General features: G+C 33.7%; 1 protein-coding gene across 5 annotated transcripts in view; it reads left to right on the top strand.

The window, feature by feature from the left end:
• STXBP5L (syntaxin binding protein 5L) overlaps window positions 1-25897 on the top strand; it is a 459224-nt gene that overhangs the window by 271498 nt on the left and 161829 nt on the right. For all 5 annotated transcript variants that reach the window (XM_059163941.1, XM_059163939.1, XM_059163940.1 and 2 more), the window contains exons 13-14: window positions 10819-10966; window positions 11850-11917. In XM_059163941.1, coding sequence (XP_059019924.1) covers window positions 10819-10966; window positions 11850-11917 — 216 coding nt within the window. The remainder of the gene's footprint in view (window positions 1-10818; window positions 10967-11849; window positions 11918-25897) is intronic.

The following is a 25897-nucleotide window of genomic DNA, read 5'->3' as shown; positions in this document are numbered from 1 at the left end:
TATATAATAGATGGTAAATATAGATAGTAAATAAAAATGTAACACATTTTTTTAAAGATTTTATTTATTTATTTGATAGTGAGAAAGAGAGAGGGAACGTATGCACGCATAGGGGGAGCAGCAGGCAGAGGGAGAAGTAGGCTTCCCACTGAGCAGGGAGCCCAATGAGGGGCTCAATCCCAGGACCCTGAGATCATGACCTGAGCTGAAGGTGGATGCTTAATCGACTGAGCCCCCCAGGTGCCCCCAAAATTGTAACACATTTTAAAGGCAACACCAGATGTTTAGAAAGATGCGTTTGGAGACTGAAGACACATAAATTGGATCACGTGTCTGCTGTTAACCTAAACAAACACAACTGTTATGAAAATTTGTACAGTGTACTGTATGGCCATCTGTTAAGACTATTGACCAAAGAAAAATGGCACATATTATTGGACTATTCTGCAAAAATACAGAAGAGCAGGGTCTGGAGGGTAGACAAGATGGAGGTCTTCTTTCACTTTCTTTTCTTTCTTGTTATGTTGAAAGCAATGGTAACAAATATAAAATACTGCTGTTAGAGTGGCTCTCTCAACTCCACTGCATGGACAGTAAAAGTAGATGAAATTGATGAACACTGTCTTCTTGCTATACATTTTTATTGTAAATGATAGGCATGAAACTGACTTTCCTTTACTTTTTTCCTTTTTTAATTGAAGTATATTTAACAACAATGTTATATTAGTTTTAGGTGTACAACATATTGATTCAACAGTTCTATACATTACTTAGTGTTTACCACAATAAGTGTAATCACCATCTGTTGTGTTACAGTATTATTACAATATTATTTTTGTTCCCTATGATGTACTTTTCATCTCTGTGACTTACATATTTCATAGCTGAAAGTTTGTAGCTCTTAATCCCCTTTATTTCACCTATTAGCCCATTGTTTCCCCTTTGGCAATCACCAGCTTTTTCTCTGTATTTATGACTCTAGTATTTTTGTTTCTTTGCTTGTTTTATTTGTTAGATTCCACATGTGAGTGAAATTATATGGTATTTTTATCTGTCTGACTTCTTTCATTTAGGATAATTTCTTCCAGTGCCATCCATTTTGTCACAAATATCATATCTCATTAGTTTTTATGGCTAAGTAATATTTGGTAGATAGGTCGATAGATCAACAGATAGAAATAGATTGCTTTTATATCTTGGCTAGTGGAAATAATGCCACAATAAACATAGGGGGCATACATATTTTTTAATTAGTGTTTTTGTTTTCTTTGGGTAAATTCCCACTAGTATGACTACTGGATCTTATGGTATTTCTATTTTTAATTCTTTGTAAAACCTCCATACTGTTTTCCATTGTGGCTATACCAATTTACATTCTACCAACAGTGCACTAGGGTTTCTTTTCCTCTACCTCTTTGGCAACACTTGTTATTTCTTTTCTTTTTTATTCTAGTCATTCTAACAAGTATAAGGTGACATCTTATTGTAATTTTGATTTGCATTTCCTAATGATTTGTGATGTTGGACATCTTATCATTGTCTATTAGCTATTTGTAGGTCTTTGGAAAAAGGTCTATTCAAGTCCTCTTCCCTTTCTTAATTTTATTTTTTCATTGTTCCAAGATTCATTGTTCATGCACCACACTCAGTGCTTCATGCAATATGTGCCCTCCTTAACACCCACAACCAGGCTCACCTATCCCCCCAAAAAAAACCTCAGTTTGTTTCTCAGAGTCCACAGTCTCTCATGCTTTATCTCCCCCTCCTGATATCCCCCAATTCACTTTTCCTTTCCTTCTCCTAATGTCCTCCATGTTACTCCTTATGCTCCACAAGTAAGTGAAACCATATGATACTTGACTCTCTCTACTTATTTCACTCAGCATAATCTCCTCCAGTCCTGTTTGTGTTGATACAAAAGTTAGGTATTCATCCTTTCTAATGGAGGTGTAGTATTTCATTGTATAAATGGACCATATCTTCTTTATCCATTTGTCTGTTGAAGGGCATCTTGGCTCTTTCCACAGTTTGGCAATTATGGCCATTGCTGCTATGAACATTGGGGTACAGATGGCCCTTCTTTACACTATATCTGTATATTTGGGGTAAATACCCAGTAGTGCAATTGCAGGGTCATAGGGGAGCTCTATTTTTAATTTCCTAAGGAAACACCACACTGTTTTCCAAAGTGGCTGCATGAGCTTGCATTCCCATTAACAATGTAAGAGGGTTCCCCTTTCTCCACATCCTCTCCAACACTTGTTTCCTGTCTTGTTAATTTTGGCCATTCTAACTGGTGTAAGGTGGTATCTAACTGTGATTTTTATTGGAATCTCCCTGATGGCCAATGACAATGAACATTTTTTTCATGTGTCTGTTAGCTATTTTTATGTCTTCTTTGGAGAAGTGTCTGCTTTCAATCGGTTTTGGTGTTGATTTGTGTAAGTTTTTTATATATTTTGGATATTAACCTTTTATCAGAGATATCATTTGCAAATATCTTCTCCCATTCAGTAAGTTACCTTGTCATTTTGTTGATTGTTTCCTTCATTGTCATAAAAGCTTTTTATTTTGTTATAGTCCCAATAGTTTATTTTTGCTTTTGTTTCCTTTACTGGAGGAGATGTATCTAGAAAATGGTTTCTACAGCAGATGTCAAAGAAATTACTGCCTGTGTTTTCTTCCAAAGTTTTTATGGTTCCAGATTTTGCCTTTAGGTCTTTAATTCGAGTTTATTTGTGTATATGGCATAAAAAGTGGTCTAATTTCACTCTTTTACTTGTAGCTGTCCATTTTTCATAGCACCTTATATGAAGAGACTGTTTTTTCCCCATTGTGTCTTCTTGCCTCCTTTGTTGTAGATTAATTGACCATATAAATGTGGGTTTATTTTTGGACATTCTTTTCTGTTCTGTTGGACTATGTTATGTGTCTTGAGTTTTTTTGGATTTTTGTTTTGTTTTATTTTGTTTTTGCCAGTACTATGTTGTTCTGATTATTACAGTTCTAGTAGTACATCTTGAAATCTGTTGAGATACCTCCAGTTTTGTTCATCTTTCTCAAGATTACTTTGGTGGAGGGCACCTGGGTAGCACAGTCAGTTAAGCATCTGACCCTTGGTGTCAGCCCAGCTTGTGATCTCGGGCTTGGGGGATTGAGCCCTGCATAGGGCTCCATTCTCAGTGCAGAGTCTACTTGAGATTTTCTCATTCCCTCTTCCACTCCCCACCAGTCACTCTCCAATATAATAAATAAATCTTTTAAAAAGGATTGTTTTGGCTATTTGAGGTCTTTTTTGGTTCCATACAGATTTTAGGATTCTTCTAGTTTTATGAAAAATGCTGATGGTATTTTGATAGAGATTGAGTTAAATGTGACGATTGCTTTGGGTAGTATGGACATTTTAATAATATTCTTGCAACTTATGAGCATGGAATATCTTTCCATTCATTTATGTCCTCTTTATTCATCATGTTTTATAGTTTTCAGAGTACAAGTCTTTCATTACCTTCGTTCAGTATATTCCAAGGTATTTTATTCTTTTTGGTGCAATTTTAAGTGGGATTATTTTTAAATTTGTCTTTCTGCTTCTTCATTATTGGTGTATAGATATGCAACAGATTTTTGTGTATTAGTTATTTATCCCACAACTTTATTGAATTCATTTACCCATTCTAGTAGTTTTTTGATGGTCTTTAGGGTTTTCTATATATAGTCTCATGGCATCTGCAAATAATGACAGTTTTACTTCTCCCTTACCAGTTTAGATGTGTTTTGTTTTTCTTGTCTGAATGCTGCAGCTAGGATTTCCAGTACTATGTTGAATAAAAGTGGCAGGAGTGGACACCCTTCTCTTCAGCTCTCAGATTTTCACCATTAAGTATGATGTTAGCTGTGGGTTTTTTATTTATGACCTTTATTATGTTGAGGTATATTCCCTCAAAACTCACTTTGTTGAGAGTTTTTATGAGGAATGGATGTTGTATTTTGTTAAATGTTTTTCTGAATATATTGAGATGGACATATGGTTTTTATCCTCTTTCTTATTAATGTGATATATCTCATTGATGGATTTGCATATAACAACCATCCTTGTATCCCTGGAATAAATTTCACTTGATCATGTGAGTCATGCTTTTAATATATTGTTGAATGTAGTTTGCCAATATTTTGTTTGAGGATTCTGGCATCTACGTTCATCAGAGATACTGACCCGTAAATTTTTTGGTAGTTGTCTACTTTTGGTATCACAGTAATGCTGGCCTCATAGAATGAATTTGGAATTTTCATTACTCTTCTATTTTTTAGAATCATTTAAGAAAAGGGTTAACTCTTCTTTAAATGTTTGGTAGAAATTGTCTGTGAAGCTGTCTAGTGTAGTTTTGTTTATTAGGAGTTTTTGATTACTGAATCAATTCTATTACTAGTAACAGTTCTGTTCATATTTTCTATTTTCCTAAATCAATTGTGGAGGATTATGTTTCTAGAAATTTATCCATTTTGTATTTCTGTGGTGTTAATTATTTTTTCTTCATTTCTGATTTTGTTTGTGTACTCCCTCTTTTTTCCTTGATGAGTCTGGCTAAAAGATTATCAGTTTTTTAAAATCATTTTAAAGAACCCGCTCTGGGGCACCTGGATGGCTCAGTTGGTTAAGCACCTGCCTTTGGCTCAGGTCATGATCCTAATATCCTAGGTTTGAGCCCCAAAACAGGCTCCCTTCTCAGCAGGGAATCTGCTTCTCCCTTTCCCTCTGCCACTCCTCCTGCTTGTGCTCTCTCTATGTCAAATAAATAAATAAAATATTTTTTAAAAAGTAAATAACCAGCTCTTGATTTAATTGAGCTTTCCTATTGTGTGTGCATATTTGTCTCTCTTTTATTTATTTCTCTCTAATATTTATTATTTCCTCTCTCCTACTGGCTTTCAGCTTTGTTCTTCAATTTCTGGCTCCTTTAATTATAAGGTTAGATTGTTTGAGGTTTTTATTATTTCTTGAGGTAAGCCTGTATGGTTATAAGCTTCTCTCTTACAACTGCTTTCACTGTGTTCCAAATATTTTTTTTAAAAGATTTTATTTATTTGATTGACAGAGAGCATGCGTACATGAAGGAGCACTAGCGGGGGGAGTGGCAGAGGGAGAAGCAGACTCCCCACTGAACATGGAGCCTGACATGGGGCTAGATCCCAGAGATCATGAGACCATGACCTGAGCCAAAGGGAGAAACTTAACCAACTGAGCCACCCAGGCACCCCATGTCCCAAAGATTTTGGACCATTGTGTTTTTATTTTCATTTGTCTCCATGTATTTTTTTATTTCCTCTTTGATTTCTTGGTTGATGCATTGGTTGGTTCATAGTTGGTTTATATGTTTGTTCTTTCCAGATTTTCTTGCAGTTTTAATTTTCCTATCTTTGTCATTAGAAAAGATGCTTGATATGATATTAATCGTCTTAAATTTTTTGAGACTTATTTTGTGGCCTACATGGGATCTATCTTGGAGAATGTTTCATGTGCAATTGAAAAGAATGTGTATTCTGCTGGTTTGGTGTGGAATGATCTTTATTTATCTCTATGCATCTGGTCTGTTGTGCCATTCAAAGGCACTATTTCCTTTAGATTTTCTGTCTGATCTATCCATTGATATAAATGGGGTGGTGAAGTCCCCTAATATTATTGTATAACTATCAATTTTTTTCTCTTTATGTTTGTTTATATGTGCTTTATGTATTTGGGTGCTCCAATTTGGGTACATAGGTATTTAAAATTGTTATATAATCTTCTTGGATATTCCCTTTACCATTATGTAGTGACTCTTTATCTTTCATTAGTCTTCATTTTTTTTTTTAAGATTTTATTTATTTGTTTGACAGAGAGAGATCACAAGTAGAGAGGCAGGCAGAGAGAGAGAGGGAAGCAGGCTGCCCACTGAGCAGAGAGCCTGATGCAGGACTCGATCCCAGGACCCTGAGATCATGACCCGAGCCGAAGGCAGCGGCCTAACCCACTGAGCCACCCAGGCACCCCATTAGTCTTCATTTTAAAGTCTTTTTTATCTAAGTATTGGTACCCTCAGGTTTTGTTTTGTTTTGTTTTTGCTTTCATTTGCATGGTTTATGGTTTTTCAGCCCTTCACTGTCACTCTGTGTGTGTCTTTAGGTCCAAAGCGAGTCTCGCATCTTGTAGGCAGCATGTAGATGGGTCTTGTTTTTTTAACCATTTAGTCATGTAAGTCTTTTGATTAGAGCATTTATCCCCTTTAAAGTAAATTGTTTCTTAGTTGTTTTTATATTTCTTCTCTGTCCCTTTCTTCTTCTCTCTCTCTCTTCTTGTGATTTGATGACTTTCTTTATTGTTATGCTTGGATTACTTTCTGTTTATTTTGTGTGTATCTACTGTAGGTTTTTAATTTGTGGTTACCATTAAGTTTATATATAACATGGGTATGGCAGTTTATATTAACTTGATGGTTGCTTAAGTTTGAATGCATTCTAAAAGTATTAAATTTTTAATCTGTCTCCATGTTTTATGTATATGATGTCATAATTTACATATTTTTATTTTGTATATACTTTTACTGGTTTTCTAGATATAATTTTCTATGTTTGTGTTTTAACCTCCATACTGGCTAAGTGACTAATCTACTACCTTCATTACATGCTTGCTTGTACCCATGAACTTTCTTCCTTTCATAATTTTTTTCTAGTTAGGGCTTTTTCTTTCCACTCAAAGAATTCTGTTTAACATTTATTATCAGTCTGGTTTAGTGGTGATGACCTCTTTTAACTTTTGCTTGGGAAACACTTTCTCTTTCCTTCTATTCTGAACAGTAACTTTGCTGGACAGAGTATTCTTGGTTGCTTGTGTTTTCCTTTCAGCACTTTGAATATATCATGCGACTAGCTTTTGGCCTACAAAGTTTCTGCTGAAAAATCAGCTGATAGCCTTATGGGATTTCCATTTATGTAACTGTTTTGTTTTTTTCTCTTGTTGCTTTTAAAATTCCATTACTTTTTGCCATTTTAATTATTATATGTCTTGGTGTTGACCTCCTTGGGTTAATCTTATTAGGGGCTTTTTGTGATTCCTGTATCAGATGTCTGTTTTCTTCCCCAGATCAGGGAAATTTTCAGCTATTATTTCTTCAAAAAAGCTTTATGCCTCCTTCTTTCTCTTATCCTTTTGGGTTCCCTATAATGTGAATGTTAATACTTAATGATGTTGCTGAGTTTCCTTAACCTATTCTCATATTTTTTATTCTTGGTTAGTTTCTTCCTTTCCAATATCCTGTCTTCTACCTACCCTAATCTGCTTTTTATTCTGTCTAGTGTGTTTTTATTTCAACTATTGTATTTTCCATCTCTGCCTGGCTCTGTTTTATATTTTCTATCTCTTTATTGAAGTTCTCACTGAATTCATCCACTCTTTTTTGAAGTCCAATGAATATCTTTATAACCATTACTTTGCTTTTTTAATCAGGCATACTGCTTGTCTCTGCTTTGCTTATATCTTTTGCTGTGATTTTGTTCTTTCATTTTGGGACATATCCCCTCTATCTCTTTTGCCTAACTCTATGTTTTACTGTGTTAGGGAGCTAAGCTATATCACCTTGTCTTGAAAATCATGGCCTTATGTAGAGGAAGAGGCCTTGTGGTGCCTTTTCATGATAATTCTCCTAGTCACCAGAGCTAGATGCTTCTGGAGGATAATCTCTAGGGTTGTGTATACCCTAGTTTGTGACTGGGTAGTATCTGTCCTCAGCCCAGTCATCAGCAGTGATCCACTTTGCCTGCTTTGAGTGCACTGGACAGGGTTTTGTCCCTGTGCTGTTGAGGGGCCTAAGGTCTCTATGGGCTTATAGGTGGGTAGGGTCAACAGTCATCCTAACTGTCTACAGTTAGCCTCTGCAGAGGCACACCCCATGGCAAGGTTTTCTCCTGTTTGGCCCACAGAGGCTTTTGTTGATGGGTGGGCCGAGAACTAGACTAGGTATTTGCAGTCTCTACAATAACTGTGGGTATACTGACCAATAGGGCTCTCTCTCTCTGCATAGTCACTAAAAGGTCTGGTTGCTGGAATTGTAGACATGCTGTTGTGTGGGGTTATCTCCCTCTCTCCCCAAGTCAGGAGTTGTTTTGTAGTGGCACTAGTCCCTACCAGGGATGATTGCAGGATATAGAGGGGCAGGAGCTGCTTTGCAATGATGCCTGCAAAGGCAGGTGGGATGGGTTGGGTAGGGCACACAGTGCTAGCAAGATAGGTAGAGAATATCAGGGCTGCCTTGCAAGTGTCCAGCTATCTAGGCTGGGGGATGGAAGGAAAAATGGCACCCACTAACACTTGTTCTTGGAGAAGTCTCCTGAAGATCACTGTCCCTCCATTGTACATTTTGAGATTAGTAAATTTTCAAACTACTGATTCTATGCTATTTCTCAGTGGGTTTTTTTATTATGCTGGCTCTTTAAGGGCAGAGGCTCAGTTTCCTACTTTCCTCTGGCTTTCTTGGAGTTAAACACATTCCCAGTGCAGATCCCCAATGCCTGGGATGCCTGGTGTGGAGTATAATCTTCTTGCTTTTCCATGCTTGGTATCCCTGTCATTTATGTTTAGCCCTATTAGGAGTTTGGTTTCTGACCACATCTTTGCCCCTCTTACCTTTTTCAGTGTGGCCTCTTCTCTACAACTGACTATGGAAAGTCTTCTTCTGCCAGTCTTTAGATCATTTTCAGAGTTAGTTACACAGATGTCATTGTTATCTTGGTGTATCCATGCGACAAAGTAAGCTCAGGATCCTACTACTCTGCTATCTTTCTCCTGACTCTGATTTTCCCTCATTCTGTACTCTAGACCCACTGATCTTCTCTTAGCCCTTTACATGCAGAAGTTTTGTACATTCTCTCTCTTCTGCATGTATTAATTTTCCCTTCCTTTTTCTTCTTATTCGCATCTTATCTGTAAAAAACTCAACTCATATATCATTACTTCATTAAATTTTTTTTCATTGCCTATATAACTTGGTCAAATATCCTGTTACAGACTTGCATACTTCCCTTGCTCCTCTCCTTCATAGTTCTGGCCCAGATAAAATTTTCCATTTGTTTACAATTGTTTTAAAGATTCTCTACTAGACTGTAGTTATCATGAAGGAGGAGCTTTGTCTGCACATGGAGTTGGTTCTCAGTAAATTTTTGTTGAATGACATACAGCCTGAGTTCTACTTTCTGTCATTTAAAAATGTCAGAGATGGGCATCTGGGGGTGGCTCAGTTGGTTAAGTGTCTGGCTCTTCATTTCAAAGTTGTGGAATTGAGTCTTGCACTGGGCTCCTCACTTAGCAGGGAGTCTACTGGAGATGCTCTCTCTCTCCCTCCCTACCATGTTCTCTCAAATAAATAAATCTTTACCAAAATATACCAGAGCCAAGTTCTTTATGTTCATTTGCAGCATATAATATTTCAGTATTTTGAAGGGGATATAGAATTAGGGTCATAAGATCATCATCACTGATTTTGCCTGGCTACTCTATTTATCAACATTAAATTTAATTAAATTTCATATACATGTATGGATTTATGTCTATTTCTCTAAGTTCTAATATTGGTTTTATCAAAATGTACTGTTCTGATCTCAGTGGTACTCTTCTTTCTGTGCCATATTTCTTGGTTTCTTAACCAAGAATTTATTATATTTATTATATTAATTACTATTAACCAATTATATTATTGTATTACATTAATTATATTATATTTTATATAATATTTATAATTATATTTTATATAATATCTTTCAAGGCCCACTATAGCTTTAATACTCAGTGTTTTCAGTATATACATTTATTCTTACACTTTTTATTAGTTTATATTAATATGTGAAATGACATTTTGCCACTTTTTAGTAGCCAATATATTTTAGCAATAAGAATTCTTAATGTGGTTCTATATAGATACCCATTTTTTAAATTATGGTAGGCTTGAGAATATGAAATATACCATATCCATAAGTCTATATTCCCACGATATTCTCTAGATTACTTTGGAAATGATCTTAAGCATATATAATCATACACACACCTAAACAGAAAACTTATCTTTCAATTATTCCTGCCAAAAGAAAAAAACAAAACAGAAACACTTGTATATGTATTACCTCACTGGAAAACGCATTAAATTTACTAAGATATTTTAACATTTATATTTACATGAAACTGTACATAGATACAACACCTGATATGCTTTAATACATTGACTAATAAGTCAACATGATGAATACACTTTCAGTTTAACATAATTCATTCTACCCATATTACCAAAGTGGTGTCACTGTGGAATTTTGGAATTACAGAGAAGACAGAGAATTTATTCAAGTAAAATTATACCTGTATTCATATTACATTTTACAGATAATCTTTTTTTTTTCAGCATAACAGTATTCATTGTTTTTGTACCACACCCAGTGCTCCATGCAATCTGTGCCCTCTCTAATACCCACCACCTGGTTCCCCCAACCTCCCACCCCCCCACCACTTCAAACCCCTCAGATTGTTTTTCAGAGTCCATAGTCTCTCATGGTTCACTTCCCCTTCCAATTCCCCCAACTCCCTTCTCCTAACTCCCCATGTCTTCCATGCTATTTGTTATGCTCCACAAATAAGTGAAACAGATAATCTTAAAAGAGCATTCTTGTTCATGTATTTGATCCTTATTTTATGATACTTAAGTGAAATGTATAATATTTAGAAGATATTAGTATTTGTTTTATAAGTGATTTCATTTTTTAATCTTTGAAAAATAACACTAATATATTGTCTTCATCTGTTAGTTTTCCAATCTTTGAAAATCCGTATCCCATGGACATTCATGAATCACCAGTTACATGCACAGCATACTTTGCTGATTGCCCACCAGACCTGATTCTAGTACTCTACTCTATAGGAGTCAAGCATAAAAAACAAGGATACAGTAATAAGGTAAAAGTAACAATGAAAAATAAGGTTTTTTTATATTCATATTATATGATCATACTATTTCCTATTCTTTTCTGACCTTCCATATAAGAAGACTTGAACTAAAATCTTTTGAGGCCATAAGCTATTGTCTATAAAAGACATAACTTGTGAAATTAAAATTTTTTAAATGTTACACAGCTTTAAACCTATAAGAGTACACATTTCTTATATACTTAGTATATACATACATACTGAGATATACTTATCTATCATATATATTTATAAACTAAGTATATATTTATATTAGCATATAATTGAATCATAAAATATAGTTTTTAATTATTTTATATGATTGTGTTTCTCAAAATTCAAGAGTCAACTCTTAAGTTAACTGTTATTCGATGGTTAATAAGACATAATTAACAGTCATTTGTTAAATAATTTTCTAAATTACATTTTGTTATATTTAAAGGATTTAAATACTTACAATAGCAATAGACTCCCTCTTTATGATTTCTATTTGCACAAGGCTATTGGAATGGACAACTCAAGAGAGTACAATTTACATGTATTCTGTGTTAAGCAGAATTAATGATAGTTTGGTGGCACACAGACTATGTGACAAATATAGCAACACTGTGGTTGTGTGATTAAAATTCTTTTTAAATAAATAGTAATATTTGCTAAACTTTATTTTTTTAAAGGAGAGGGAATTGTGCATTTGGAATTGTTTTGTCCAAAGAAAGAATTAAAAGCTAGCCGCACACTTCATCCTTTGTTACTTTACAGCTATTTATTTTTAAGTGAATTTTTTGCCATTATTTTCAAATGTTTTCATTTTTAAAGTTTGTTATCTAAATTTAAAAAATAAAACTCATAAATTCTTCCTGAATAATCTATTTAGGAGTGGCCAATCAGTGGAGGAGCTTGGAACCTTGGAACACAAACATATCCAGAAATTATTATTACTGGGTAAGTGGGATGTAATGTGTGAGTCCACCAATTAAACAACAAAAGATTTTATTGAATTTTTACACTTTCCTATAATTGTGTTCTAGGAAGTACCAGAAATATTATTACTTCCTATATCAACTGACTTCATGCTCTAATATTAGGAATGAAAATAGACATAACAACAGATAAGGATGATATTTAAAAGATTATAAGAGGCTGTCCTTATGAGATATGGAACAGATATACTTCCTATTTTTCCCACTAAGTACCACCCAAAGCCCTGGGTATTAGGTTAAAAAAAAACATAAGATGACTGGAAAAGGTGGAGAGAAGTGATGATGTCTAGGGTCCCCCAACACCCCAGAAATGACATGATGGTGAGTTTCTTGGGTTTTCTTTTTGCTCCATATATCCCAGAATTGGAGCTGAAGTACTTGGGAACTTAGAACTGCCAATGGGCACACACAAAACAATAAAAAAAAGCCTGCCAAAGGATGAGCTAAGGGGACCTATAAAGACAGAAAACTGTTAGAAAATAATCCAATCACCACAGAAAAATCTATGGCCTAGAACAACCCACTCCACCAGAGGCTAAGAGGGGAGCATCAGTTTCTGACATTGAGCAAAAACAGAGTAGGGAACTTTTAACCCTGCTGGGTGGTAATGAAACCCATCACCTGTAGTGTTAGAGGAGATCATGTGGGAACCATAATTCCAACCACCACCCAGCAATAATGAGGAGCCACACATTTTCTTCTTCTCTGGTGACTGCAAGTCTAATAAGGAAAGAAGAAAGATAACAAGGCTGAAAAATCACATAAGGCATAATAGCTGAAAACTTCCTAAATTTGGCAATAGACATGATCCTATAGATTCCAGAAGTTGAATGAACAAGTCATCTACAAGACCCATCATAGTCACTTCTGAACACTGAACACCAAGTAAAAAATCATGAAAACAATGAAACAAGTGATGCCTTACTGATACTGTAAAACCAATTGATGACAGTGGATTTCTCATCAAAAACCATGGAAGCCAGAAGAAAATCTGATCTGTTTCAAGTGCTGAAATAAAACAACTGATAATCCAGTATCCTATACTTAACAAAAACTGTCACAGCTCATATTCAGGTGGAAAGTCCAACTTGCATCTTCTTTCTTGAGAGGGAAATAGAGAAACAGAATGCACATTCAGTGTTCCTCCTTTTCTAGGGTATCCCCAAGAGATTTCACTCAGGTGAAACAGAATCTAAAGTACTGATGAAACATGGACACCTTCAGGCAGAGAATAAAAGAGCTCAGTGGTTTGTTGAAGCACCAAAAAACTTACAGTGCTGCTGGGAGACAACAGAGTGAGCAAGAGACTACAAGCTACTGATAAAGAAACAGGAAACCTAATTAGGAAATTATATGCACAAGCCCAAAGAAGACACATCTTCTTTAAAGTTTTGAGAAGCCCCCAGGATTTCTACCTGGACTGATTGGTGAGGTCTTCCCCTATACAAAGCCAATTCATAAGAGGTGGCTGTAGTGCTATATCCAAAACAAGATATGACAAGAAGCACAAAGAAATAGTGAAATATGGCCCAGTTGAAGAACAAAAAACACCTCCAAGAAGTGACCCTAAAGAAATGGATACCTGTGAATTACCTGACAGTTCAGAATAAGTGTCTTAAAGAAGCTCAATGCATTATAAGAGTACACAGACAACTAAATAAAATCAGGAAAATGATGAGTGAATGAAATGAGAATATTAATGAAGAGCAGCTACAAAAAAGAAACAAAAAGATATTTTGGAGGAAAATACAACAGAAGACTTGATCAGTAGAAAGAATCAGCAAACTTGAAGATAGGTAATATGAAAATTATTAAGTCAGAAAAACAAAAATGCCTAAAGGACTTATTGAATACCATTAAGTAGATCAATATAAGCACTGTGGAGGTCCCAGCAGGAGAAGAGAGAGAAAATGGGGCTGAAAACTTTCCAAATCTGAGTTAGGAAATGAACATATATATTCCAGAACCTCCAAATACACCAATGAAGGTGAACCCAAAGAGGCCCATTTTGAGATACATCATAATCAAATGGCCAAACACAAGGAAATAATCTTGAAAGCAGCAACAGAAAAGCTACTCATCAGTTACATGGAAAGTCCCATAAGATATCAGTGGATTTCTCAGAAGAAACATTTTGGAATAAAAGTGACTGGTTTGATATATTCAAAGTGCAAGAAAGAAAGAAAGAAAAAAAAGCCAGCCTAGAATACTGTATCTGGAAAACTACTTCAGAAATGAAGGAGAAATAAAGAACTTCCAAGACAAAAGCTGAGAATATTTATCACCAATAAACTTGCCTTACTAGAACTGTCAAAGGGAGTCCTTCAAGTCAAAATGAATGAACACTAGACAGCAAAATAAAGCATAAGAAAATATATAGGCAAAACCAAAATCTTATAACATAGTATATAATGGTATATATAGTGATAGTATATAAATAACTTTATATGTTTTATATATACCACTTTATATAGTGGTAGTATATAAACAACTTTAAATTCAAGTTTAGAATTTATAAGATAAAGCATTTTTTAAAAAAAACTATATAAAATTGCATCAATAAGAGAAAGGATTAAAATCATATCATTTCAATAGACACAGAAAAAGTATTTAACAAATACCCATTCATGACAAAAACCCTCTTTAAAGTAGGTCTAGAGAGAACAAACCTCAACATAATAAAGGCCTTATATGGAAAACCCATTCCTGACATCATACTCAATGGTGAAAAACAGAAATTTTCCCCTAAGATCAGGAACAAAACAGGAATGTCCACTGTGATCACTTTTATTCAATATAGTATTGGAAGTCTTAGCCACAGAAACTAGACAACATCAAGAAATAAAGGGCATCCAAATTGGTAAGGAATAAATAAAACTCACTATTAGTAGATGCCTTCATAGTATACAGAGAATACCCAAAAGTCTCCACCCAAAAACTACTAGAACTGATAAACGAATTCAGTAAATTCGCAGGATACAGTATCAATGTACAGAAATCTATTGCATTCCTGTACACTAATAAAGAAGCAGCAGAAAGTGAAATTAAGAAAACAATCCCATATACAATTGCACCAAACCCAACAAAATATCTAGGAATAAACTTAGCCAAAGAGGTGAAAGACCTATATTCTGAAAAGTTTAAAACACTGATGAAAGAAAGCTAAGATGACACAAAGAAATGGAAGGACAGTCTCTGTTCATGGATTGGAAGAGCAAATATTGTTGAAATGTTTTTACTACCCAGAGCAATTTTCAGATTTAATTCAATCCCTACCAAAATACCAACATCATTTTTCACAGAGTTAGAACAAACAATCCTAAAGTTTGTGTGGAACCACAAAAGACTTTGAATATAAAAAGCAATCTTGAAAAAGAAAAACAAGCTGGAAGTTTCACAATTCCAGATATTAAGTCACATTACAAAGTGATAGTAATCAGAACAGTATGGTACTGACATAAAAATAGACACATTGATCAGTGGAACAGAACAACAACAAAAATAGAAATAAATCCACAATTATTTTGTCAACAAGTCTTCAACAAAAGAATGAATATACAACAGGAAAAATTCTCTTCAACAAATGATATTGGGAAAACTAATCATCCACATACAAAAGAAACTGGACTTTTTTTCACCATTCACAAAAATAAACTCAAACTAAATTAAATACCTACATGTAAGACCTGCAACCATAAAAATCCTTAAAGAGAGTACAGGCAGTAATCTGACATTAGCGATAGCAATTTTTTCTAGACATGTCTCCTGAGACAAAGGAAACAAAATAAAAATGAAACTGTTGGGATTATATCAACATAAAAAGCTCTGCACAGTGAAGGAAACAACCAGTAAAACAAAAAAAGCAACTTATAGGAGAAGATATTTGCAAGAGACATATCTGATAAAGGGTTAGTATCCAAAATATATAAAGAAATTATACAACTCAATATCCTTCAGAACAATCCAATTTAAAAATGGGCTGAATACATGAACGAACATTTCTTTGAAGAAAACATACAGATGGCAAATAACACTCATCATCAGAGAAATACAAAGCAAAACTATAAAGAGACGTCACCTCACACCTGTCAGAATGGCTAAAATTAACAACACAAGAAAGAAAAATTGTTGCTGAGGATGTGGAGAAAAAGGAACCCTAATGCACTGTTGGTGGGAATGTTATCTGGTGAAGCCACTCTGGAAAACAGTATGGAGGTTCCTCAAAAATATTAAAAATAGAACTACCCTATAATCCAGTAATTGCAGTACTGGGTATTTACCCTCAAAAAACAAAAACATTAATTGAAGAGATACGTGAACCTGTATGTTTTCTGCAGTATTATTTACAATAGCCAAACTATGGAAGCAGCTCAAGGATCCATTTATAGATGAATAAATAGAGAAGATGTAGTATATATACAAGGGAATATTACTTAGCCATAAATGATAATGAAATCTTGCCATTAGCAACAACATTAGGGTAGAGTTAGAGAGTATAATGCTCAGTGAAATAAGTCAGAGAGGCAAATACCATATAAGTTCATTCATAGGTAGAATTTAAGGGAAAAAAAAAACTAGCAAAGAAAAAAGAGAGAGAAACAAAACAGAAACAGATTCTTTACAGAGAACAAACTGATCATTACCAGAGGGATGGGGTGATGGTGATACAGGGTATGGAGATTAAAGAGTACACTTAGAATGAAAAAAATAAATTGATAAACTATATAAAACTATTTTAACATTTAAAAAATCTAAAAAGATGTAATTTGTGACATTGGTAAAACATAAAATGAAAGGGGAATTGTAAAGGAGTAGTTTTTTAATGCAAATGAAGTTAACTTGGTATCTATTTAAAATAGATTGGTATAATTATAAAATCTCTTATATAATACACATGGTAATCACAAAGAAAATCCCCATAGAATATGTACAAAAGAAAATGAGAACAGAATCAAAGCATGTCACTATAAAAAGTCAATGAAACACAAAGAAAGGTAGAAAGAGAGAAAGTGTGGGACAAAATAAATACAAGATAGAAAGAATATAATTTTAAAATGACAATAATAAATTCTTCCTTGTCAGTGATTTCATTAAAAATAAGTGGATTAATTCCCAAAGCAAGTGGTTGTTATGTATTAAAAAATGGAAAGGATCCAACTATATGCTATCTACAGAAATTCACTTCAGGTATAAGGACATACATAGGCTGAGAGTGAAAGGATGGATAAATATATTTTGTGCAAATGCTATCCAAAAAAGAGCAGGAATGACCTTACTTAATTAGGAACAATATACTTCAACAAAAAAAATTGTCATAAGAGACAAAGAAGTATAATTGTATAATGATAAAATGACCAATTCACCAGAAAGAAATGGAAGTTGTAAATATATGTTTCTAGCAGCAGAGCACCCAAATATATAAAGCAAACATTGACAGACTTAAGGAGAGAAAGAAGTAATAACACAAAAACAGTAGGAGATCCTAACACCCCACTTTTTTTTTAATTCAATTAGCTAAGATATAGTACATCTCCAGTTTTCAATGTAGTATTCAGTGACTCATCATCTGCATACAATACCCAGTGCTCATCACATCTTGTGCTCTTCTTAATGCCCATCACCCAGTTAGCCCATCTCCCTACCCACCTCCCTTTCCACAACCCTTAGTTTGCTTCCCACAGTCAAGAGTCTCTAACGGTTTGGCTCCCTCTCTGATTTCTTCACTTTTAGTTTTGCCTCCTTCCCACTATGATCCTCTGTGCTATTCCTGATATTCCACATATGAGTGAAACCATATGATAATTGTCTTTCTCTGCTTGACTTATTTCAGTTAGCATAATACCCTCCAGTTCCATCCATGTCGATGTAAACGGTAGGTATTCATCCTTTTATGAACCACATTTTCTTTATTCATTCATCTGTTGAAGGATATCTCAGCTTCTTCCACAGTTTGGCTATTGTGGACATTGTTGCTATGAACATTGGGGTGCAGATGCTCCTTCTTTTCACTAAAACTGTATCTTTGGGGTAAATACCTACTAATACACTTGCTGGGTTGTCGGGTAGCTCTATTTTTATTTTCCTGAGGAACCTCCATACTGTTTTCCAGGTAGTTGTACCAGCTTGCTTTCCTACCAGCAACCAAAACCTCACTTTCAATAATTAATAGATCTCAGAAGAAGAAGAAGAAGAAGGAAACAGGACCTAACCTACAATTGGACCTAGCAGACATGTACAAAATGCCCCCATTCAACAACAGGAGGATGCACATTATTCTCAATTACACATGAAACATTTTCCAATACAGATCACATGTTAGGTCACTAAGATTGAAACTATAACATTATCTTTTGCAACCACAGTGAAATGAAACTAGAAGTCAATAGCAAAAGGAAGACTGGAAAAGCCACAAATATGTGGAAACTAAGCAACACTGAACTTTGTAGTAGGAAATGTTGATGTTAAAAAAAGACCGGAAATAAAAAATCTACCTATGCACCTCAAGAGATTAGAAAAAGAAGGGAAAAAACAAACTCAAAAGTGGTAGAAAAAAGAAAATAATAAAGGTTACAGCAGAATTAAAATTGAATCATGAATGGAAAACAAAAAATATTAAAAATGAATTATTTTTTAAAAGATCAACTAAACTGACAAAGTTGTAGATAGACTAATAAAAAAGATGAAAGACTCAGCAAATACCAGACATGAAAGATGAGACATTGCAATTGATGCTGCCAAAATTAAAAGGTTCATGAGAGACTACTCTGAAAAACTATATGCCAAAAAATGAATAACTTAGATGAAATGGGTAAATTTCTGAAAACATACAACTTATGAAGACTAAATCACAAAGAAATTAGAAGATTTGGACAGGCCAATAACTAAGAAGGAGACTAAATAAGTACTAATAATTTTTAAAAAATCAATATAGAAATGTTTAGGACTATGTCTTCTCTAAACAACTCTACCTAACATTTAAAGAAGAATTAATACCAATCTTTCTCAAACTCTTTGGAAAAATTGAAGAGGAGGGAACATTTTCAAACTCATTCATAAGATCAACTTTATCCTGATATGAAAATCAAACAAAGATACTACCTGAGAAGAAAACTACAGATCAATATCCCCAAGGAATATCAATGCAAAACTCCTCCACAAAATATTAGGAAATTGAATACAACTACACATTTAGGGATTATATGTAATGAACAAGTGGAACTTAGCCTCAGGATGCAAGGATAGTTCAACGTATGAAAATCAATCAGTGTGATAAACCACATTAACAGAATGAAGGACAAAAAGCACACAGTCATTTCAGATAATGCAGATAATGTATTTGACAAAATCCAACGCCCTTTTATGATTAAAAAAAAAACCCATTCAACAAACTAGTAATAAAAGGAAATTGCCCCACCATAGTAAAGGTCATATATTTTAAAAGGTCATATATTTAAAAATCACATAGCTAACATCATACTCAATGATGGAAAAATCTGAAAATCATCCAAGATCAAGAACAGGGGAAGGATGCCCACTCACTTCTATTCAACAGAATACTAGAAAATCTATCCAGAGCAAAACAGAAGAAAAATAAAGAATACCCAAATAAAGAGCACCCAAGAAAAGAAGAACTAAAGTAATTTCTATTTGTAGAAGACATGATCTTATATGAAGAATTGATAAATTCACACACACACACACACACACACATACACCCACACTGTTGAACTTACAACAAAATCCAGAAATTTTGCAGGCTACAAAGTCAAAACACAAAATCAGTTACATTTCTGTACACTGACAATGAACAATATGACAGAAAATTAAGAAAACAATCCTATTTACAATAGCATGAAAAGGAATTTAAAATTTGGGAATTAAACTTAACCAAGTAAGCAAACTCTTAATAATGAAAACCACAAAACATTGAAGAAAGAAATTAGAGACACAAATTAATGGAAAGATACCACATGTTCATAGACTGGAATACTTAATATTGTCAAAATGTTCATACTACACACAGTGATTTACAGATTCAGATTAAATCATTATCAAAATCATCATGGTGTATTTTGCAGAAATTAAAAAAAAAATCCTAAGATTAACATGGAATCTCAGAGGACCACAAATATCCACAACAATCCTGAGAAAGACAAGGAAAGCTAGAGTCTTCACATTTCCTGGACTCAACACATGGTAATTAAAATATAATACAAAGTAATCAAAACAGAATTATATTGGCACATATATAGAGAGAGAGACATATATAGACCTATAAACATAAACAAACATATAAACCTTTGGAACAGAATAGATAACTCATAATTAAATTGTCATCTATATGGTCAGATCTTTGATAAAGTTACCAAGGCTATTCAGTGGGGAAAGGATAGTGTCTCCAACAGATGATGTTGAGAAAATAGAATTTGCACATGTAAAAGAATGAAAATGGATTTACCTTATGCCAAATACAAAAATCAACTGAAAATGGAAAATCCTAAATGTAAAACATGAAACTATAAAACTCCCGAAAGAAAACATGGGAGAAATTTTCATGATATTGGATTTGGCAATTATTTCTTGGTTGTAACACCGAAAACACAGGTTACAAAAGCAAAAATGGACAAATGGGACTACCTTGAGCTTAAAAACTTCTGTGAAGCAAAGGAAACAATCAACAGAGGAGAAACACAACCTATGGAATGGGAAAAGATATTTGTAAAGCATGTATCTGATAAGGGATTAATATTCAGAATATAAAGAACTCCTACAGCTCAAGAGGAAAAAAAATCGAATTAAAAATGGGCAAAAGACTTAAATAGGTATGTCCCCAAAAAAGATATACAAATGACTAACAGGCATATGAAAAGCTGTTCAAAATCACTACCATTAGGGGGGTCTAGGTGGCTCAGTGGGTTAAGCCTCTGTCTTCAGGTCATGAACTCAGGGTCATGGGATAGAGCCCCCCATTGGGCTCTCTGCTCAGTGGGGAGCCTTCTTCCCCCTCTCTCTCTGCCTGCCTCTCTGCCTGTGTGTGATATCCCTGTCAAATAAATAAATAAATAAATAAATAGAAAAGGAAATGATTATACAAAATCACTACTCATTAGAGAAATACAAATGAAAACCACAATATCACTTTATACCTGTTAAGATGGCACTATAAAATAGCAACAAAAAAATAGAGTTAAGATGAGAAGAAATTGGAAACTTTGTGCACTGGTAGTTGGAATCTAAAATGGTATAGATATTATCAAAAACAGTATTATGTATCCTCAATAATGAAAAGTAGAATTACCTTGTGGCCCAGCAATCCCACTTCTAGCTAGATATTCACAAGAATTGAAAAGGTTCATTGCAGCATTATTCACAGTAGCATTGAGGGGGAACAACCTCAATAACCATCAAAAGATAAATAGGTTTTTAAAAGTATTGCATACATAGAATATTATTCAATTCAGCCTTTAATAAAAGAAAGAAATCTTTTTTTTTTAAAGATTTTATTCATTCGACAGAGAGAGATCACAAGTAGGCAGAGAGGCAGGCAGAGAGAGAGGAGGAAGCAGGCTCCCCACCGAGCAGAGAGCCCGATGCGGGGCTCGATCCCAGGACCCTAGGATCATGACCTGAGCCGAAAGCAGAGGCTTTAACCCACTGAGCCACCCAGGCGCCCCAGAAAGAAATCTTTTTATGTTACAACATGGATGAACCTTAAGGATATTATACTCAGTGAAATAAGCCAATCTCAAAAGAACAAATACTGCATGGTTGCCAGTTGAACAGCACTAATTAAAAAACAAACAAAAAAAAACTAAACTAAACTAAAGGGAATGTTTTAGGTAGAAGGAAAACAATCCTAGATAATTAAAATACAGAAATTAAATAAGAACAATGGAAAAATTGCAGGAATAAATTTAAATAAATATTGAATTTTTAGAAGAATAATATGTGTTGGTAAAAGTATTAAAATGTTTAATAATTTTTAATAGTATTGCAATGTAGAATGAAAATATAATAGCACAAAATATTGGAGAGGAAAATAGAAATAAAATACTTAACGTTTTTGTTTTGTCTGGGAAGATGTAAATTTACCAAGGTAATTTTGATTCAATTATTTATAGGATCGATTTTATGATATTTGTGGTAATCAAAATAATAGTATACTATTATAATGCTCAAAAACTAATAGAATAATAATTTTAATGTGATTAATCCTTATAAGGACAGAAAGGAAAGAGAAAGAAAACACAGCAGGTTAGGCAAATGGAAAATAATTGTGAGGTTGGTAGATTTAATCCGCATATATCATTATTTACACTAAATGTAATTTGACTGAATCCTCTAATTATAAGACAAAGATGGTCGGTTTGAATAAAAAACAAAACCAAATTCTAAGCTGCTTACAAGAGACACATTAAATATATGCATAGCAAAAATGTTAAAGTAAATGTATGAAAAATTATACTATGTAAATAATTCAAAATGCTGGTGTAGATAACTTCTATCACTTTTCCATGCCTGTGTAGCTAATCAACTTGCCAAGTTATTGGCAAGTTGAAACATCCTTTTATTAATTCAGATTTCTATAGGTCAAGTATCTGACTCTTGCATGATTGGGATTTCTACTGAAGGCATCATGAGACTGAAATCAAGAAGTCAGCCAAGTTGAGTTGTACTGGGGGCACAAGGAAAATGGATTTCCTTCCAAATGTATTCTTTTTGTTGATGGGGTGTCTGCGTGGCTGTCAGTTAAGAGGCACACTCCTGATTTCAACTCAGATCAGGATCTCTCAGGGTTCTGAGATCAAGCTCCAGGCTGAGTATGGAGCCTGATTAAGATCTCTCTCTCCCTCTGCCCAGCTTATTTTTGCACAACATAAGCTTTCTCTTTTTTTCTCTCTGTCTCTCTAAAATGAAATTAAGAGGTCAGCCAGACTGAGTTGTCATTAGAGGCTCTGAAGGAATACAAATTTGCTTCCAAACACATTATTTTTGTTGAAAGGAATTAGTTCCTTGTTGTTGTAGGATTAACATCCTCACTTATTTCCTTTGTCATCAGTGTGGGCCATCTGAGCTCCCAGAGACTGCATGCATTCCTTGCCATGTGGATTTCCCATTTTCAAGCCAGGGACAAAGCTTTTAATACTTCTTCTGTTCAAATCTCAGAATTATTTTTATCTTTGACCTCTATACGTACATTTATAGGGATCATGTGATCAGGTCAAGTCCATTCAGATAGTCTCCCTTCTTAAAGTCTACTCATAGGAGTGATATATTCTCTATTACAGTCACAGTCCCAGAGATTATACAGGATTATCCTGGGAGACAGGAATCCTGGGGAACACTTTAGAATTCTGCCTACCACAGTTTACTTTAAAGCAAGAAGTATTACCAAAGTTGAAAGGTACTATTTCAAAATAAAATGATGAATCCACCAAGATTTTGAAATCAGAGCCTCAAGCAAAAATTGATAGAAAGGATAGATAATTTTGCAATAAATGAAAGAAATTATTACAAACCTTTCTCTGCAGGTGATTTAAAAGTCATAAAAGAATGCATAATAAGTTTTGAACAGAAATAATAACTAACTTAATGGATATATTTAGAACATTAAACTACAACTCAAGAATGTACATTTTTTCTCCAATGCACATGGGATACAGACCAAAACTGATCATATGCAGGGTCATAATATAAGTGCCAATAAATGTCAAAAAATTATAATAATTATATCGAATGTTCTCTGACCACAAAGGAATTAAACTAGAAATCAATGACAAAAATATATAAAGGAAATAATCTTTTAAAATCAAGCAATTTACCTCCAACTAACTTAGTTGTTAATGAAGAAATCACAATAGAATTTTTAAAAATATCTCAAACAAGAAGAGAGTGAAAATAAACATATCATTATATATGGATACATATAAATTTATGTCTAGAGGTAAACATACCCATAACTATATGTTACTTTTAAAAAAAGACTAAAATTCAATTATCTAATTACCCTTGAGTTAAAAATATCAAAATTGTCCTCTGCAAAATAAAAAAGAAAATAATGATATTAAGGAAAAAATTAATGAAATAGAAAAGAAATGTTCAATAGCAAATATCAAAAAAACTTGTTTGTTTATGGAAATAAGTTGGTGAAGTTTTGTAAGATTGTCAGGAGAAATAAGAGGACATCAAGATTAAAAAAGGATTTACTACTATTTACCATCAATTAAAAGATAATGGGATAGTTATGATCAACTCTATAGTAGTAAAATTTAAGAGATAATACTATAGAAAATACAACCTAATATATCTGGCTCTAGAAGAAACAGAAAATATGAATATTCATATATCTATTAAAAAATTGAATTAAAATTAAAAACTGCTCACATAGACAACCGTGGGCCCAGATGTATTCATTGGAAATTTGTCTAAACATTTACTTTTTTTTAAAGATTTTATTTATTTATTTGATAGAGATCACAAGTAGGCAGAGAGGCAGGCGGAGAGTGAGAGAGGAAAGCAGGCTCCCTGCTGAGCAGAGAGCCCAATGTAGGGTTCCATCACAGGACCCTGGGATCATGACCTAAGCTGAAGGCAGAGGCTTTAACCCACTAAGCCACCCAGGCACCCCTTGTCTAAACATTTAAAAAAGAATATTATCAGGATGCTGAGCTGGCTCAGTCAGTGGAGCATGCAGCTCTTGCTCTCAGGGTCATGAGTTCAAGCCCCACATTCAGCATAAAGCTTACTTGAAAATAATAAAATAAAGAATACTATAAATCTTTCAGAAAAACCTAGAGAATAGAAAGAAGGAATTTTTTTTGAAAAAGGGAATATTTTATTATTTTATATTATGAGGCCAGTATATTTTTTATATCAAAACCTCAGCAAGCACATCACAAGAAAGGAGACTTATAGACCAATCTCTTTTATGAATATAGATGCAAAACTACTGTGTAAAATGTCAGCCAATAAAATTTAGTGATCTATGAAAGGGTGATATCTCAGAACCAAGTCAACTTCATGACAGGAATGCAATCCTGGTTTAACTTTTGGGGAAAAAAAAAAAACTTACCAATGTAATTTACCACGTTAAGTAAGTCAGTTGGAAAAATCTCATGATCATATAACTAAATGAGAATATGATTAAGTTCATCATCTATTCATGACAAAATCACATAGCAAGCTAGGAATATAGGGAAATTCTATATCTGAAAGGCATTTCTATTTAAAAAAAATTTGAAGCAAACATTGTACTTATTTGGTGAAATGTTTAAAGTTTTGTCTCCTATATTGAGAATAATACAAGAATGCCTTCCATCACACCTAGTACACAACATTAAACTTGTAGACCTATCCAGTTCAGTAGGGCAAACACTGGAAATAAAAAATATAAAGATTGAAAAGGAAAAAGGAAGATATAAACTTAATACTCAGAGTATACAAAGTATACATGATTATGTGTATGGAAAGTGAAAAATAATATACAAATAAACTATTTTAATTAATTTGAATATATAGCAAGTCACTGGAAACATCAGGGTGCAAAAATCAACAAAAAGTATATTTTATATACTAGCAATAATTATAAAATAAAAATACAAAATTACTCAATTTAAAATAAGATACAAAAAGTCACATAATCTAGAAGTAATCCTATAAAATATATGTAACACTTCTATAATTAAAATTGTGAAACAAACTTAAGTAGGAAAATGCTTTAATATATGGAGAGATATAGCATAATCATTAATTAGAATCAATATTGTAAGGAGAACAATTTTTCCCAATTTGATCTAAAGATTTAATATAATCCTGATAAAAGATTGCCAGCAGCAATTTTTTTGGAAGAAATTAATGACCCGATTACAAAATTTGTATAGAAATATAAAGAGCAATTGCAAAACAACATGGCAAAAAGAACAAAGTGAGAAATTAATTTACG

Source organism: Mustela lutreola, chromosome 2 (assembly GCF_030435805.1).
Source record: "Mustela lutreola isolate mMusLut2 chromosome 2, mMusLut2.pri, whole genome shotgun sequence".
Lineage (NCBI taxonomy): Eukaryota > Metazoa > Chordata > Mammalia > Carnivora > Mustelidae > Mustela > Mustela lutreola.
Note: the sequence above shows the minus strand (reverse complement) of the source record. Positions and strands in the feature narration are given on the sequence as shown.